Raw genomic sequence first — 15,943 nt, 5'->3', positions numbered from 1 at the left:
CAAAATGCAAGCCTACCTTTGCGCGCACGCCACCGCCACGATGAGCGGACATAATAAGAAGATATGCGGGGTTTTTCCGATACTCTCCATCGCAACAGTTTTGATGGGCTTTTGGATGTGATGATGAAGACAACGCACATCCAACTTACTGAAGCCAGTGCAGCGAAGGCAATGAGCTGCGCATGCGCACACGCCAGCTTCAGATCAAAGAGCAGCTCCTGATGATGCTGGATGAGCTGTTTCCATTGCGGGGGAAAAATTAAAGGGACGACTGAATAAACCAAGTCAAGAGAAGAAGACATCAGGTGATCTTCATGCAGCATTTTTAGTCCTGTGTGAATGTGCAGCTTGACGGGTTAGTGCAGCGTGCTGAAGGTGACACGAAGGGGTTTCGGGCATACCGAACTTCAGGTAGCCTATCATAATCAATAACGTTTGCTTTAAGGTCTCAAAATAAAGAGCCGCTGAGAGTTTCTTCGCAATGTTTATTGTGAGATAAACTGACAACACATATTTAACACGTTACAGACCAAACGAAACGTTTATTCGCTCTGTTTAAAATACATCCCGTAAAACAGGTGGCATTAGGGGGAGGGGCTTTTCATTCTAGAAAGCATCTGATTGGACGAAAAGTCGAACACGCCCCTGAGTGCAGGACAAGTCATCGATATTTTTAGTCCGTTTCCCCCAAAAATTTTAAACAAGTGTACTGTTAAAATATTGTTTAGTCAGTTTTCAGGAGTTCACAAATATATAGATTACCTCTATTATATTAGAAAATTAAAAAAAAAAAATGTACACACAAGAATCAGGTCATTTAAGATTTAAAGATCATATTTAAAGATCCTATTTAAATCATTTTTCTAATTAGCTGATCCTGGTTAAAAATGACCGGCCTTTTAAAAAGGCTTGTACATTTCTTATTATGCAGTTCTGTTTGGTACTGATAAAAAAAAAAAAATACAAAACCTTCACTAATTGAAAGAAAACAAGTTGATCAGGAACAACACACAAAAATATATATATGTGACCCTGGACCACAAAACCAGTCATAAGGGGCAATTTTTGGAAATTGAGATTTATACATCATCTGAAAGCTAAATGGACAAGATATTTGGATGAGATACAATTATTTGAAAATCTGGAATCTGAGGGTGCAAAAAAATCTAAATATTGAGAAAGTCGCCTTTAAAATTGTCAGAATGAAGTTCTTAGCAAAGCATATTACTAATCAAAAATTAAGTTTTGATATATTTATGGTAGGAAATTTACAAAATATCTTCATGGAACATGATTTTCACTTATTATATTAATGATTTTTGGTATCAATAATTTTGACCCATACAGTGTATTTTTGGCTACTGCTACAAATACATCTGTGCGACTTGAGACCTGGTTAAAAAGGACCGGCCTTTTTAAAAGACTTGTCAGTTTCTTATTATGCAATTCTATTTGGTACTGATAAAGAAATAGAAAAACCTAACTAACTGAAAGAAAACAAGTTGACCAGGAACAACATGTGTGGAAAAAAATCCTATATATGTGACCCTGGACCACAAAACCAGTCATAAGGGTCAAATTTTTGAAACTGAGATTTATTACATCATCTAAAGATGATAAATAAGCAACTATTTGAAAATCAGGAATCTGAGGGTGCAAAAAAAAATTGCTTTTAAAGTTGTCCAGATGAAGTTCTTAGCAATACATATTACTAATCAAAAAATAAGTTGATATATTTACGGGAGGACATTTACAAAATATCTTCATGGAGCATAATCCTTATCTTATATCTTAATGATTTTTGGCATAAAAGAAAAAAATATTATTTTGACCCATACAAGGTATTGTTGGCTAATGCAACAAATATACCCATGCTACTTATGACTGGTGTGTATATATATATATATATATACTTTTTTTTTTGCCCAATGCTATTACATTAACTACTATTTTCAGGAAAGAAAACTCTCAGAAAAAGACTGTAACACAACATGAAGGTTAAACATGAAATATTTAGTGGGTTGCATGAGTTGACCATCAGACAAATAAAATGCATAAAGAAAATCCTCATTAGGCAAAACACTAATGCATACAGGCATTATCCAAGTACATAATGCAAGTATAAGTATTTCATTCCTGAGATTTTTACATCAGCACCTTAATGTTTATTCTTCAGTGCCACATTGTCTCCTCCAAATAGGCTTTTAAAAGCCATTTAAGATGTTATGCACAATTGTCTTATGAGTTGTTTGCATTTATTCATTCCTGGGCATGTGCATGTTCTCCCAACAGTGAGAGAGAGATGAGAACAGAGAAACATCAGAGAACATCAAATAGACCGTGAGCTGAGAATACATATTAAATATCCACCCCCCACACCGAGATTTACTTTATCCCTCTATTACAGCGCCGCTGCGTCAAGAGAGGCACCGTACGCGTCTGCAGACGTTCGCACGCGTATGGCGTTCGTAAAAGTTCAGTTCTGTGGATGCACTTTTTCTCCTTTATTTTCAAGGCGAATTCTTTGAAGCCGTCAGTATAAACCCAGCGCTTTTGATCTAGTGCAGTGCGAGCCGTGTCTCTGTAGAGGGCAGGCCACTGAAAGCATTGGTTCAATGTTGCATCACCAGTTAGAGCTGCAGATTATGTCATCAACTCCTTAGTGTGCAACACACACGCACACACACACACATGCAGAACTAGAGCAGAACCAGAGGAGGGTTTTGCAATGTACCAGGGTTAGTATAACGACGTGGCCCTCGGCTACGAATATAAAGGCAAATGGAGTGGAAAGTCTATATAGGTGATAAAATAGGAAAGGAACAGGATCAAATGCTCGTCAAATAGTGTCAGACAGCCTCGCACTCTATCAGGGATGAAGTTGCTAGATGACGAAAGTGAGAGACAGAGAAAGAGCGGTCCAAAGGAGAGCAGAGCCGAGTACACGCTCTTACTGCTGAATGCGTCTTGCGCTTCTCAGGAGAAACTCACTCGATCTCCCTGTGGAGATAAAACACAACGAAAGACAAATACAAGATCAGCAGAGATGAAAACGTGGCATACAAGCGTTCACAGCCTCGCACGCGCTTTCATCGCCTGTATCCTGACGTCAATGATTAATGTTTGATGAAAATCATTTTTTCCGTGTGAAATCGGGGTGCTAATGCGCAGAGCGATGGCTTCGTGCCATTTTAAGTCGTACGTTATTGCATCTTATATTTCAGGCGGTACGTTGCAAAGGGCCTCAAATGACTGCCTTTAGCTCCCCTCAGGAAAACAAATAATGAAACTTTAGCGTTTGAGTTTGATAAGTGACTCTATTTTCAGAGGATGTGTTGATTTTCTTGATTCGGTAAATCTCACGCCTTCGGCGTTGAGGGAAATTTGGGATTAAATGTGACGTTCGCCTCATGATCCCTTTGAACAAATCAGATGAATCAAGGATTCTGGAGAAGAAAAAATATATATATATAGCAGAGGATTTTTTTCTTTAAAGAGTTGGCCCTGATAAATCTTGGATGGGGCTCTAACCTCAACAACCACAGAAACAGAGTCACCCAGAAGGAACATCATCTCTCCTGTTTTCACCTGCTCGAGTCCTGCGGCTGTTTTAGGTTCAGAAATTATTCATGTATTTACAGCCTCGATAAAACATCCAGTGGAAACCTGTGTGCCGTCATAGTTTCCCTGAAAAATACATCTACAGCGTTCTGTGGAGCTGGGATGAGAAGATAAGCTACAGAGCCAAAATAAATATGAAAAATCACACCGTTTCCAATTCAGGAAAAATAAATGGCAAAGAAAGACCTTGTCCCTACAAGAGCCCTATATGTTTTCCATTATGGTCTATAAACAAAATGCTATTGCTCTTTTTTAAAGATGGTGAGACATTATGTCTCAATTCTGTTATAAATTTTGTCTCATGTGTTTATCCGACAAAAAACAGACATGAGTCAGAAAAGTCTTTTCCTGATGAAATACAAGTTTTAAATAAATAAATAAATAAAATGCATGGACAAATTATTTATAATCAACACCAAAATATTATCAAATATTAAAAAATAAAATAGTCAATTTTGATTTCATGGTGATATTAATCAGGACATCAGCTTTTTTTTTTCTTTTAAATTTTGCTTTCTAAATAATTATGCAATTAGACTAATATTTATGCAGTGATCTTCAACAATTATTAATATTGGAAGTCTGGACAAAATATTTCAAACCTGGAAGACTTTTTTCATGTTTAATAACATTTGTTTATGTAATGTACGTATTCCCAAGACTTTGACTTTTTATGATTTCATTAATTATTAGCTTTTCATGAACATCCTACAGCTTTATCATAAACCTCAGTGTGGGAAACCCTGCTGTAATGTAATTTTTAATGCACTGCATGAAATATATTTTATTTCTTTTTCGTTTTTGTTGTTTTTCATCAATGTGGTACACAATAGTCCCAACAGTCTATCTGATAAACAAATTAGGTCAAAAGTAATCTAAAAGTAATCAAAAAGTATTTTTGTACAATTTTCATCATGTAATTTATAATTTACTACAGGTTGTAAGTAATCTACCCAGCACTGTGTACTGTATTGAATAAAATATATTGTTCGTCTTTAGTTTATTTTTTCGATTAATCTTATAAAACAAAAAAACAAAAAAAATGTAGGAATTATCAAGCAAAAGTATTACAAGACAACTACCTGACTAGATTTTACTGCTGAATCAGCACCATTTTTAGTGTTTCCGCATGACGGTACAGTGGTCAGGCGGTACAAGGTAAATCTGTCAGAAAATCTAGAGTTTACAAGTTGTAACTTAAGCTCTACTAGGACATGAACACACTTTTAATTTCATTGCTGTCTGTGATTTTCCCCCTTTGTAACTAATTACATTCTAACAGAACTGAGAGAAAGAACACAACGTAATAAAAATGCTAAAAACTCCCTTGTTAAAGTCTAGTAGATCATTTTTTTTCTGTCAGTGAGCAGTTGCGAGAGCACAGACCTGGGCTTTTCCAAGGTGTCCTTGCTGAGGTAGATGTACCAGTAGATGAGGTTGAAGATCCCGAAGGCCAGAGGGAAGAGGATGCGAGCGTACGTGTCTATGGCACTGGTGCCTGCCAACATCATGTTGGGTGGAACAGCTGAGCCCTGAAGGAAGATGGGATAGCGAGTCCTGGGCCCCTCAGACACAGAGTTTGCACGTCTTCTGCGGCTAAAGCCACTGGTATCAGACTGAGGCTGCGGCAAAACAAACAGTGAATGACATGAAACAATCCCAGCTGATATAGGAGATTTATAACAGAACCAGCATTTAGGGTACTGGTTAAAAGTCTCTTAAATAAAAGTGTGATGGACAGTTGTAAAAACAGCAGTTTCAAATAATACAGCTTAAAGAGTTCACCCAAAATTTAAAGCTTCGATATGAAAAATTGATATCTTATTTCTACACATCATAATTTTCCCTTATTTCAGTTAATCTTGTAAAACTAGCGAGCTAAGACAGTATTAGCACTACAACGTCATGTAAACATGACTGAAGACGCGAAAAGCGGAGGAACAGACAAACCGAATCAATTGAGTGAGTCGTTTACGCTGGAATCGCTCCGATTGATTCAAACTCGTGACTTTGATCATTCAGTTCAAGCGATTCACTACCAAAAATTAGACCAAAAGAGCCATTCCTTTTCGAATTTCGACATCGCTTGTGTAAAACTAAGTTTTCTGAAACTCCAAATCAGTTGCGTCGCAAAATGATTCATGTTTTGAAGTGCTCCAAACGGATCGCGAATCATTTGATTCAGATGCGACTTTAAAGTGCGTATAGCCGCAGTGAATCATTATTTAGATCGGGACTACAGAGCGAGAATCATTTGAATGATCGGAACTTCGCAGCGTGGATCGCAAATCATTTGATTCAGATCGGGACCTTGGAGCGCGAATCATTTGATTTAGATCGAAACTTCGGAGCGCGGTTCGCGAATCATTTGTTTCATATCAGGGGCGTGTTCGCGAATCATTTGATTCAGATGGACTTCGGCGCGGGTTCATGAATATTTTTTTTTTGAATCGGAACTTCGGAGCTCGAATCGCGAATCATTTGTTTTAGATCGGACTTCGGAGCGCGTGTTCGCGGATCATTTGATACATATCAGAATTTCGGTGCGGGTTCGCTGATCTTTTGATTTGAATCGGAACTTCGGAGCTCGGATCGCGAATCATTTGATTCAGATCGGGACTTTGGAACGTGAATTGCGATCATTTGATTCAGATAGCCTTTGGTGTGGGTTCGCGAATCATTTGATTCAGATGGACTTCGGAGCAGATCGGATTCGCGAATCTTTTGATTCGAATCGGAACTTCGGCGCTCGGATCGCGAATCATTTGATTCAGATCGCGACTTCAGAGCGTGAATCGCGAATCATTTGATTCATATAAGGACTTCGGTGCGGGTTCCTGACTCATTTGATTCAGATGGACTTCGGTGCGGGCTCGCGAATCATTTGATTCAGATGGGGACTTCGCGAATCATCTGATTCAGATCAATCGAATCATTTAATTCAGAGTGACTTCGTTGCGGGTTCGTGATTCTTTTTTCTGATTTCTTTTTTATTATACACCGAGGTTTTACTATAGTAAAAGTGTGGCAAATGTTTTTTTTTTTTTTTTTTTTTTTTTTTGTAAATAACAGCTACAAATGCCATGCTACAAATACCATGGTTAATTTGTGGTTGCCATGGTTTAACTACAGTAACCATTTTGTAAGTGATTTTTTCTTATCTAACCAAAATGTCTCTGTGTGGTTCACTGGCAAACAGGTGAATGAATCTTCATCAGAAGAGTGACAAAAACAGCAACTCACTTCACTTGTCTGATATTATAAGTAAGCTTTTTGTGAAATGTGGATGAACTCATGAACCTGCTGTTTGATCTTTTCATATTTAAGGAGAGAATAATAGTTTCCAAACATCACTTGTTATAATTATCAAGAGTGTAGAATTTAGTAGAGATGCTATGTCATGTTACCAATATCCAGACACTACTAAATTATCCCTAGCAATAATTTGATTAAACAAATAAATGTCTATGGTCTGTCTTTATGTCTCCACCAATGCCAAAATCAAACGTACGCCTTTGGAATTAAGAGAGTTTGACTAAAATAGGCATAAATGAATGTACAGGCCTAGCCAATATTTTCCAGCATATTCAAAAACATTTTATTGCACTTTATAAAAATAAGAGGTTCAACTACACCCCTCATGCCGGCAGTTAATGTGCTCATATATTTCCTTCCCATCCAGTCTCTAAGCCAGAGAGAACTGGAGCAAGTGGATCCGCAGCACAGGTGAGAGATTATAAGAGTCATGGCTCGCAGTTTTAATACGAGCGGCTATTTTTAAAACACCAACCATGAGCTCCCCGCGTGAGAGCGGTCCCGAGAGACGCCACACGCCTGTAGAATTACCATATCCAACTCAGCACAACAGATAAGAACCACAATTCACACGTGGCTGCAAGAGAGCAGGTAAATGACTCCTCACTGAACACCTGAACAATTCGCTTCTGAACACAGCAGTGGACGCATTAAAGGTTGAGCCATGTGCTATGATTAGTTATGCGTGCTAAATATGTCTTTAGAGGTATTTAACCGTCCCTGTGGGAGGCGCATATATGCAGCTGCAGCGACACTCATTTAGCATCACAATAACGGTGACACAGCTCACTGGTTTGTGAAGAGCAGCGCTCGTGTCGTGCATATCGTATACCAGGAGCTCCGTCGGCTGTGCTTTTTGACCAGAGTGTGGTGTTAATTAAGCGAGGCTCACAGGAGATAGTTACCGTCTCCGGCTCGTCGTCGCTGCCCTGAGCTATGGACTCTAGAACGGAGGCCCTGGAGAGCCGCCGTTTTTCCCTGTTGGCCTCGAGCGTGGCAAAGTAGTTGACCGCGGCAAACTCTACAAGGGCCGAAGCCACGAAGGCAAAGCAGACGGCGATGAACCAGTCCATGGCGGTGGCGTAGGAGACTTTGGGCAGCGAGGAGCGGGCGCTGATGCTCAGAGTGGTCATGGTGAGCACAGTGGTGATTCCTGAAGGTCACAGGAGATTATGTCAACAAGTACAGATTTACATGAGAAATTATCCTAGAAACAGGAATAGCTAAATGAATTGCTTACCCAAAAATTTATGTTCTGCCACATTTACTCACACTGATGTTGCTTCAAACCTGTATAAATGTTGGTAACCAAACAGCCTGACTTCCATAGTATTTTCTTCCATACTATGGAAGTCAGCTACCAGCAACTGGCCGGTTACAAACATTCTTCAAAATATCTTCTTTTGTGTTGAACAGAAGAAAGAAACTCATACAGGTTTGGAACAACTTGAGGGTGAGTGACAAAATTTTCATTTTTGGGTGAACTGTCCCTTTAAGACCACTGGTACACTATATTTTTAAATAGCATGCAAATCAGCATGAACTATTTTGTTAGCTACACTGTGGTTATATGAACTCATCTTACATTGTTTAATTCGGCAAATGGCATTCAGTTATGGTCTTAGAAATTAAAATAGTTATTTTGCACTTTTAATACAGTTTTGTGTAAAATGACATATATAATAAATATATAAACCATACTCAGGTTTGTAAATCAGACCATATTCTGTATACTACACATTTTGGCAAATGTAGCTGGTATAATCTTTGTATCTTTGTATACAGAAAAAAATTGTGTCTGTGCTGTGTCAGTATGGTTACAAAAGAAGTTAAGTAAATCTAAAATGCAAAATATTAAAAGTTGTTTTTCTTAATTGAAATAAAGCTGAATTATAAAGAATAGATTGTAACATTTGCAGTGTGATCAAATAATGAGTCAAGAAACAAATTAAATATTGTTAATTAAGTCTTAATGCTGTTATTTTGCTATTAATTTTCTTTTTTGTAACATTTTGCAGTGTGATCAAATAATGAGTCAAGAAACAAATTAAAAATTGAAGCTGACAACAAAAATTGAGGCTGATATTACTTTCAGTTAATTTATCCTACTGGAATTGGAAGGTCAAATCAAGGGCATTGCATTGTGCAGTATTCTATGCCATTTACTCTGTTGTATACAATACATTTTGTGCTATGTCCTCCAGTTATTCTATACATACAATAAATATGGACCATAGCACGTCATGAGTGATGACTGTGCTCTTTACTGAGACAAAGGGTTAGCAGCTATTGAAAATGATTATGATTCTTAATTTTTTCTTTTTACAATAAGTGAAACACTAAAACCTAACATACACTATCATTCAAAAGTATGGGGGCAAAATGTTCTTTTAAACTTTCTATTCATTAAAGAATCATAAAAATGCTTTACAGTTTCCACAAAAATATTTAGAAGCACAAATGTTTTCAACACTGATAATAGTAAGAAATGTTTCTTTAAAATCAGCATATTAGAATAATTTCTGAAGGATCATGTGACATTGACGACTGGGGTAATGATGCTAAAAATTCAGCTTTGAAATTGCAGGAATAAATTACATTTTAACATATATTTAAATAAAAAACAGTTATTTTAATAGTTAAACTTTTTCAAAATTGTACTGTTTTAGGCTGTGCTTTGGATCAAATAAATGCAGAAGAGACTTCTTTAAAAAACATTAAAATCCTACTGTTCAAAATTTTTTGACTGGTAGTGTATAAATTTACAGAAAACTGTTATTTTAAAGTGTAATAATGTTTCACAATTTGACTGTTTTTATCGATTTTAATCAAATAAATGCAGCCTTGTTGAAGACCTCTTTCAAAAATCCAAATTGAATGATAGTGTAGATGTTCAATGTACTTTTATACTCAAAGAAAAATGGCACACTCATACCAGCCACTGTTCGAGCCGGGACAGACTCCTTGTTGATCCAGAACGCGACTTGTGACAGCACAACCACCATAATCAATGGGATGTATGTTTGGATAAGATGGTAGCCAAGCTTCCTCTGAAGATAGAAATGGACAACCTGGACAGAATACAGACCTAGACGGTGCCAAGACATTAGAGGAGGACACTGATGAAGACAAATCGTGCAAATTCGGCAGCTCGTACACATGAATATGATGCACTGATCAAGCCCATTTGGCCCGAACGCCGCTCCAAAACATTCAGAGGGAATTTTGGCTCTCGACTCTTAATTTCTGTCCTTGATTACAAGAAAAGCAAAGTCACAGGCAAAAGTAAGCACAGATCTGTCTTCTGGGTGTGACCCTGATCCATTTCCCACAGATCTGATGGCTACCCAGCAAGTGGTCCTTGCTTTTTGCCTGCCTATAAATTCCTCATTACTGAGCCCCCGGTCATCCTCGGGACACGATCAAAAGCTGAAACGGGCTTATTGTAACGCGGCTATTTTTAAAGACAGACAGCATGAATTAAGCCTGATCAGTTAAGCATCTTAGATTGCCTCTCAGAGGGGAAGCTGGCTGGGAATCAGCCTGACTTGTAGTTCTTAACACACACAATTAGATAAGTCATTTACTGCGGTAATAGGGGTGTGCGATTTGTGATTTTGTTTCATAATGGTAATTAAACAATATTTTGCATAATGTGTTTTAATGCTGGTTCTTTGGCTAGTTTAGGCCTGTGATAGATAAATAAAAATTACATTAAAACTGCCAGTAGGTGGCAGCAAGTCCCCGTCTTAATGAGTGAAAATCAAAACACTACAGTGTTGCTCTGATATGCACAAGTGCAATATCTTAATGAGTGATTCATTGGAATCATTCATTCAAACGATTCGTTCAAAGTGGATGATTCATTTAGAAACAAAGCAAGTGACTATCTTAATGGATGGATCATTGAATCAATGATTCAAATGATTTGTTCAAAATTAAAACACTGCAGTTTTGCTCTGAGATGCACAAATGCAATATCTTTATGAGTGGTTTATTGGAATCATTCAAACGATTCGTTCAAAGTGGATGATTCATTTAGAAACAAAGCAAGTGGCTTTATTTATGAATGGATCATTAAATCAATAATTCAAATGATTCATTCCAAATTGAAACACTGCAGTGTTGCTCTGAGATGCACAAATGCAATATCTTAATGAGTGATTCATTGGAATCATTCATTCAAATGATTCGTTCAAAGTGGATGATTCATTTAGAAGCAAAGCAAGTGGCTATCTTTATGAATGGATCATTGAATCAATTCAAAATCAAAACACTGCAGTGTTGCTCTGATATGCACAAATGCGATGGCAAAACTGAAAAAGTTTTTGAACTGTTATTTAAAATTAATATAATTCGTAATCGCGCTGACGTGCTAATATTCAGGTGTAACCACACTCTTGCTTGTGTGATATTACATAACTATACCATATGTGACCCTGGACCACAAAACCAGTCTTACAAATATTTGTAGCAATAGCCAAAATACATTGAATGGGGCAAAATTATCAATTTTTCTTTTATGCCAAAAATCATTACGATATTAAGTATAGATCATATTCCATGAAGATATTTTGTAAATTTCCTACTGTAAATATATCAAAACTTTATTTTTGATTAGTAATTTGCATTGCTAAGAACTTCATTTGGACAACTTTAAAGGCAATTTTCTCAATATTTTGATTTTTTTGCAACCTCAGATTACAGATTTTCAAATAGTTGAATATCAGTCAAATATTGTCCTATCCTAGCAAACACACATCAATCTAAAGCTTATTTATTCAGCTTTCAGATGATGTATGAATCTCAGTTTCAAAAAATTGACTCTTATGACTGGTTTTGTGATTCAGGGTCAAATATATATATACAGATATAGATCGATAGATAGATAGATAGATAGATAGATAGATATATAGATATAAACACATTTCAAGGATATTTTTTTGCTTTCATAACTTGAAGGCATTTTAACAGCATTCATTACACAGCTTTTGGACTCTAAAGATGTTTTTCTGTTTGTTTGTTTTTTACAAAATGAGTCACATACTCAATAATGTCAGCTCACATATTGTTTAAAAATAAACAATTACCATATTATCCTAAACCATAAATGTCACAAACCACTATGTAGTTTTAGTACAAGACTTCAGACATGCTACATTTGCAGTATTTAAGGAAAACTGAGCAATAACTAAAAACATACCTGTGCTGAATTTATATGTTTCGCTGAACAAGGTCTGGCCCAGAAGGTCATACTGAAGTAAGCTTGACGATTCTGGAGGAAAATCTACAGATGCTTGAAGACCCTTCCTCCACGTGTAGACAATTTCACGATTGGTGTAAGCATCTGACGTTACAGTATAAGAGAAAGCAGATGAGAAATGATGGATGGAAGAATGGATGGAAAGACAGACAGACAGAACTTACAGCTTCCAAAGAGGAGAGGACATGTGTGTCCATCCATAGGAAAGTCCATCAACACCATTGGACATTCTGCACTTACAGTCAGCCTAAGATAAAGAGAAAACATATTTATTCTGTAAGCCAAATTATCTTTGTAATATCCTAATAAAAACATTCACAATTATACCAAAATAGATTTTCGAGGGTTTCCTAACAAGGGGTTTTTCAAAACTCACCTCATCTGATTGTTTTACCTCATGGTGTAAAAGACCGTTCCGTTTTGCATGATTCGAAACAGCTTGTTAGGAGACGTCATGTTGTGTAAGAGCGACGTCCTCGCGTTACGAAAAAACGTGTCGGGCGTCCAGATCTTGTCCACCATGCGGTTGTTCAAAGGCAAGATTTCAATGGGCCCCTGAAAGGCTAACCTCTCGTCAACCCACATTTGACGGAAAAACATATCCATGGTGAACTCCTGAGAGAAAGAACAATTCTTTTTTGTGAATAATTCTTTTTTTATGGTTACAACTGATCTTAATTCATAATTTCTTAAGTTCTTTCTTTAACATAGTGTGGGTGAGACTTGACATAGTGATATTAGTGTGAACGGACATGTGAGACAGAAATAAAACTTCAGCTTATTAACTACTTAGAAAGTACTGTAGCCACAAGACATGAAGCATTAGAGCTTAATTGAACTTGAACATTCATAAAACACAAAAATAAAGATATTCTTACCATCTTAACATCAGATACTGGTCCAAAACTTGTGACAAATATGTCTGTTTTGACTTCAGTTACAGAGACTGCAAAGTTAATCACAAACAGATTACATTTACACGTAGTCCGTTATATTGTTACAACAAAATTAAGTAAAAAACTAATTGTCATTATAAATCTTGTAATTTTAAACTAGGTTTTACCCATTTGCAGCAAAATGTTTTTATTAATTAAAATATAACACAATTTATTATGACCACTTGTTCTTATATATGCATTTTAATAAGCACAGGTCAGAATAAGTATGTTGTTCATTCATTTTTTACATAAATATATGTTATGCTGGATTATGATGGAACATTATTTTAACCATATTTTGACATTTTATTTTCACAAAAGTTATTTGAAATATTAAAAAAGATAATTTACTTGTATTTAAAGCTTTCTGTGTATAACAAAATCACTTTTGTAAATTTAATTTGATGTGAACACAAATATGCCTTTGAACCACATAATGTATCGAATGTCAAAACTTATTCAAATTTCTAATCATTTCTAATTCAAATTTTTTAATTTCTATACTGTGAGGGTTATGCTTACCTCCAGATCCCGGGCGTAGTCGATTGTCATAACCCTCAAGAAGTCGGTCTAGAATCCGTGTTATATTTTCTGAATTGATCTTTTGCTTTCCTAATACATCTGCAACACTACACAGAGAGAAATAACTATCTTGATGAGTCCTTTCAGTGAATTTAGACCTGAATTAAGCATTAAAGTTAACTCATTCAAAATAAGTATACTTTGCTTAGTCCATTAACTCACCTTGTGAGACACAACAAGGCCAAAAAAAGAGCCATTTCTTTGGCAAAAAAAGTAAATAAATACAAAATTAAATCTATTAAATTAAGCCGTCAATGGTTAGAGGTCATAATGTGATATATAATGCACTCTAGACATCAAAACGCCTTTCAGATGCGCTGAAGCACTGTCTAATGTAAGACTGTCTGTAAACGGAGGCTGGATGTGACATAAAATGCTTTCAGGATAATCAAATTAAAGGATTAGAAAAATCCACTTGTTTTTTTTAGCAACAGGTTAAAGAGTAGTTCATCTAGCAAACTAGCTAGCAAATGAGACCTTCTTGCAAGAGTTTTTTTAGCTTAAATAAACATCACCCCTGTAGTTGCCTTGTCTGAATTTCTTTAATTAAGGATAAAATAAATGTATTGCTTGAGCATTATTACACAAATCACAGTGTTATCAATATGTGTAACATCTTGACATATAAATATTTCATACATGTAGCTAATCTATTAGCTAAGTATTAAGCATTAATACATATTTAAGTTGGCTTGAGAAAGCCGACTTACTGATCTACTATTTAAGAATATTATTATTCTTCTTCTTCTGAGCCAAATTTCGGTATCTGTCTCCTCCTAGAGCTTTCAAGCTAGAACCACCAAACTCGGTCCAGACCTTCAGACTGGTCTGACTCGGTGTGCTGTATCTTTTCAGACTGATCCGGCTTACGGTTTTCATAAACCAGACTATCAAATTCACCAAAAATCCCATAGACTTACATTGACGGAATGTTCAAATGAGCCAACACTCTTCAAACTCCCAGAATCCCTTGAGGCTCAATCAAGCTTCCCTTCTATGTACTATTTCTAATCCATTTACACTCATTTAAGCTTCTGCTCTAATATTTCTAATATTTCTATGTAGCTATCTAAGTCATGCTAACAACATGCTAGTAATTTGCTAATCATGCTAACAACATGCTAGTAACATGCTAATTATGTTAGAAACATGCTAACAAAATTCTAGTAACATGCTAATCATGCTAACAACATGCTAATAACTTGCTAATCATGATAGAAACATGCTAGCAACGTGTTAGTAACATGCTAATCATGCAAACAACATGCTAATTATGTTAGAAACATGCTAACAAAATGCTAGTAACATGCTAATCATGTTAGAAACATGCTAACAACATGCTAATCAGCTTGCAGAATGCTAATAACTTGCTAATCATGTTAACAACATGCTAGTAACATGCTAATCATGATAGAAAAAATGATAACAATGTGCTAGTAACATGCTAATCATCCTAACAATATGCTAGTAACTTGTTAATCATGCTAGCAACGTGCTAGTTACATGCTAATCATACTAGAAACATGCTAACAACATGTTAGTAACGTGCTAATCATGTTAGCAACGTGCTAGTTACATGCTAATCATACTAGACACATGTTAACAACATGTTAGTAACTTGCTAATCATGTTAGAAACATGCTAGCAACATGCTAGTAACATGCTAATCATGCTAATAACATGCTAATAACTTGCTAATCATGATAGAAACATGCTAGCAACGTGCTAGTAACATGCTAATCATGATAGAAAAATGACAACAACATGCAAGTAACATGCTAATCGTGCTAACAACATGCTAGTAACTTGTTAATCATACTAGCAACGTGTTAGTTACATGCTAATCATGCAAACAACATGTTAATTATGTTAGAAACATGCTAACAAAATGCTAGTAACATGCTAATAATGTTAGAAACATGCTAACAACATGCTAATCAGCTTGCAAAATGCTAGTAACTTGCTAATCATGTTAGCAACATGTTAGTAACATGCTAATCATGCTAGCAACATGCTAGTAACATGGTAATCATGATAAAAAAATGCTAACGTGCTAGTAACAAGCTAATCATGCTAACAACATGCTAGTAACTTGTTAATCATGCTAGCAAGGTGCTAGTTACATGCTAATCATACTAGAAACATGCTAACATGTTAGTAACGTGCTAATCATGTTAGACACATGCTAGCAACATGCTAATAACTTGCTAATCATGCCAGAAAC

General features: G+C 36.1%; 2 protein-coding genes across 2 annotated transcripts in view; both read right to left on the bottom strand.

Moving 5' to 3' along the window:
* The window catches only part of gabrb2a (gamma-aminobutyric acid type A receptor subunit beta2a), a 55,151-nt gene extending 54,930 nt beyond the window's left edge, over positions 1–221 (bottom strand). The window contains 1 exon segment of the mRNA XM_051127151.1: positions 17–221. Coding sequence (XP_050983108.1) covers positions 17–90 — 74 coding nt within the window. The 5' untranslated portion in view covers positions 91–221.
* Positions 222–521: 300 nt separating this feature from the next.
* On the bottom strand, positions 522–14,047 carry gabra6a (gamma-aminobutyric acid type A receptor subunit alpha6a). The gene is made up of 10 exons (XM_051127152.1): positions 13,882–14,047; positions 13,660–13,766; positions 13,078–13,145; positions 12,594–12,814; positions 12,364–12,446; positions 12,140–12,283; positions 9,872–10,024; positions 7,842–8,089; positions 5,008–5,243; positions 522–3,000 (listed from the first exon to the last, which is right to left on the bottom strand). The coding sequence occupies exons 1-10, from the start codon at positions 13,914–13,916 to the stop codon at positions 2,988–2,990; spliced, it is 1,308 nt and encodes a 435-aa protein (XP_050983109.1). The 5' UTR covers positions 13,917–14,047; the 3' UTR covers positions 522–2,987.
* Positions 14,048–15,943: the final 1,896 nt, after the last annotated feature.

Source organism: Labeo rohita, chromosome 14, assembly GCF_022985175.1.
Source record: "Labeo rohita strain BAU-BD-2019 chromosome 14, IGBB_LRoh.1.0, whole genome shotgun sequence".
NCBI lineage: Eukaryota > Metazoa > Chordata > Actinopteri > Cypriniformes > Cyprinidae > Labeo > Labeo rohita.
This window is presented reverse-complemented; position numbering and strand designations above follow the sequence as displayed.

Excerpts from the sequence above, each read along its gene's own strand:
- gabra6a (XM_051127152.1), bottom strand. The coding sequence starts at position 13,916 with ATGGCTCTTTTTTTGGCCTTGTTGTGTCTCACAAG. Across the intron at positions 12,815-13,077 it reads CAGTATCTGATGTTAAGATG|GAGTTCACCATGGATATGTT; the intron begins GTAAGAATATCT and ends TCTTTCTCTCAG. Across the intron at positions 10,025-12,139 it reads AACATATAAATTCAGCACAG|GTCTGTATTCTGTCCAGGTT; the intron begins GTATGTTTTTAG and ends GGCACCGTCTAG.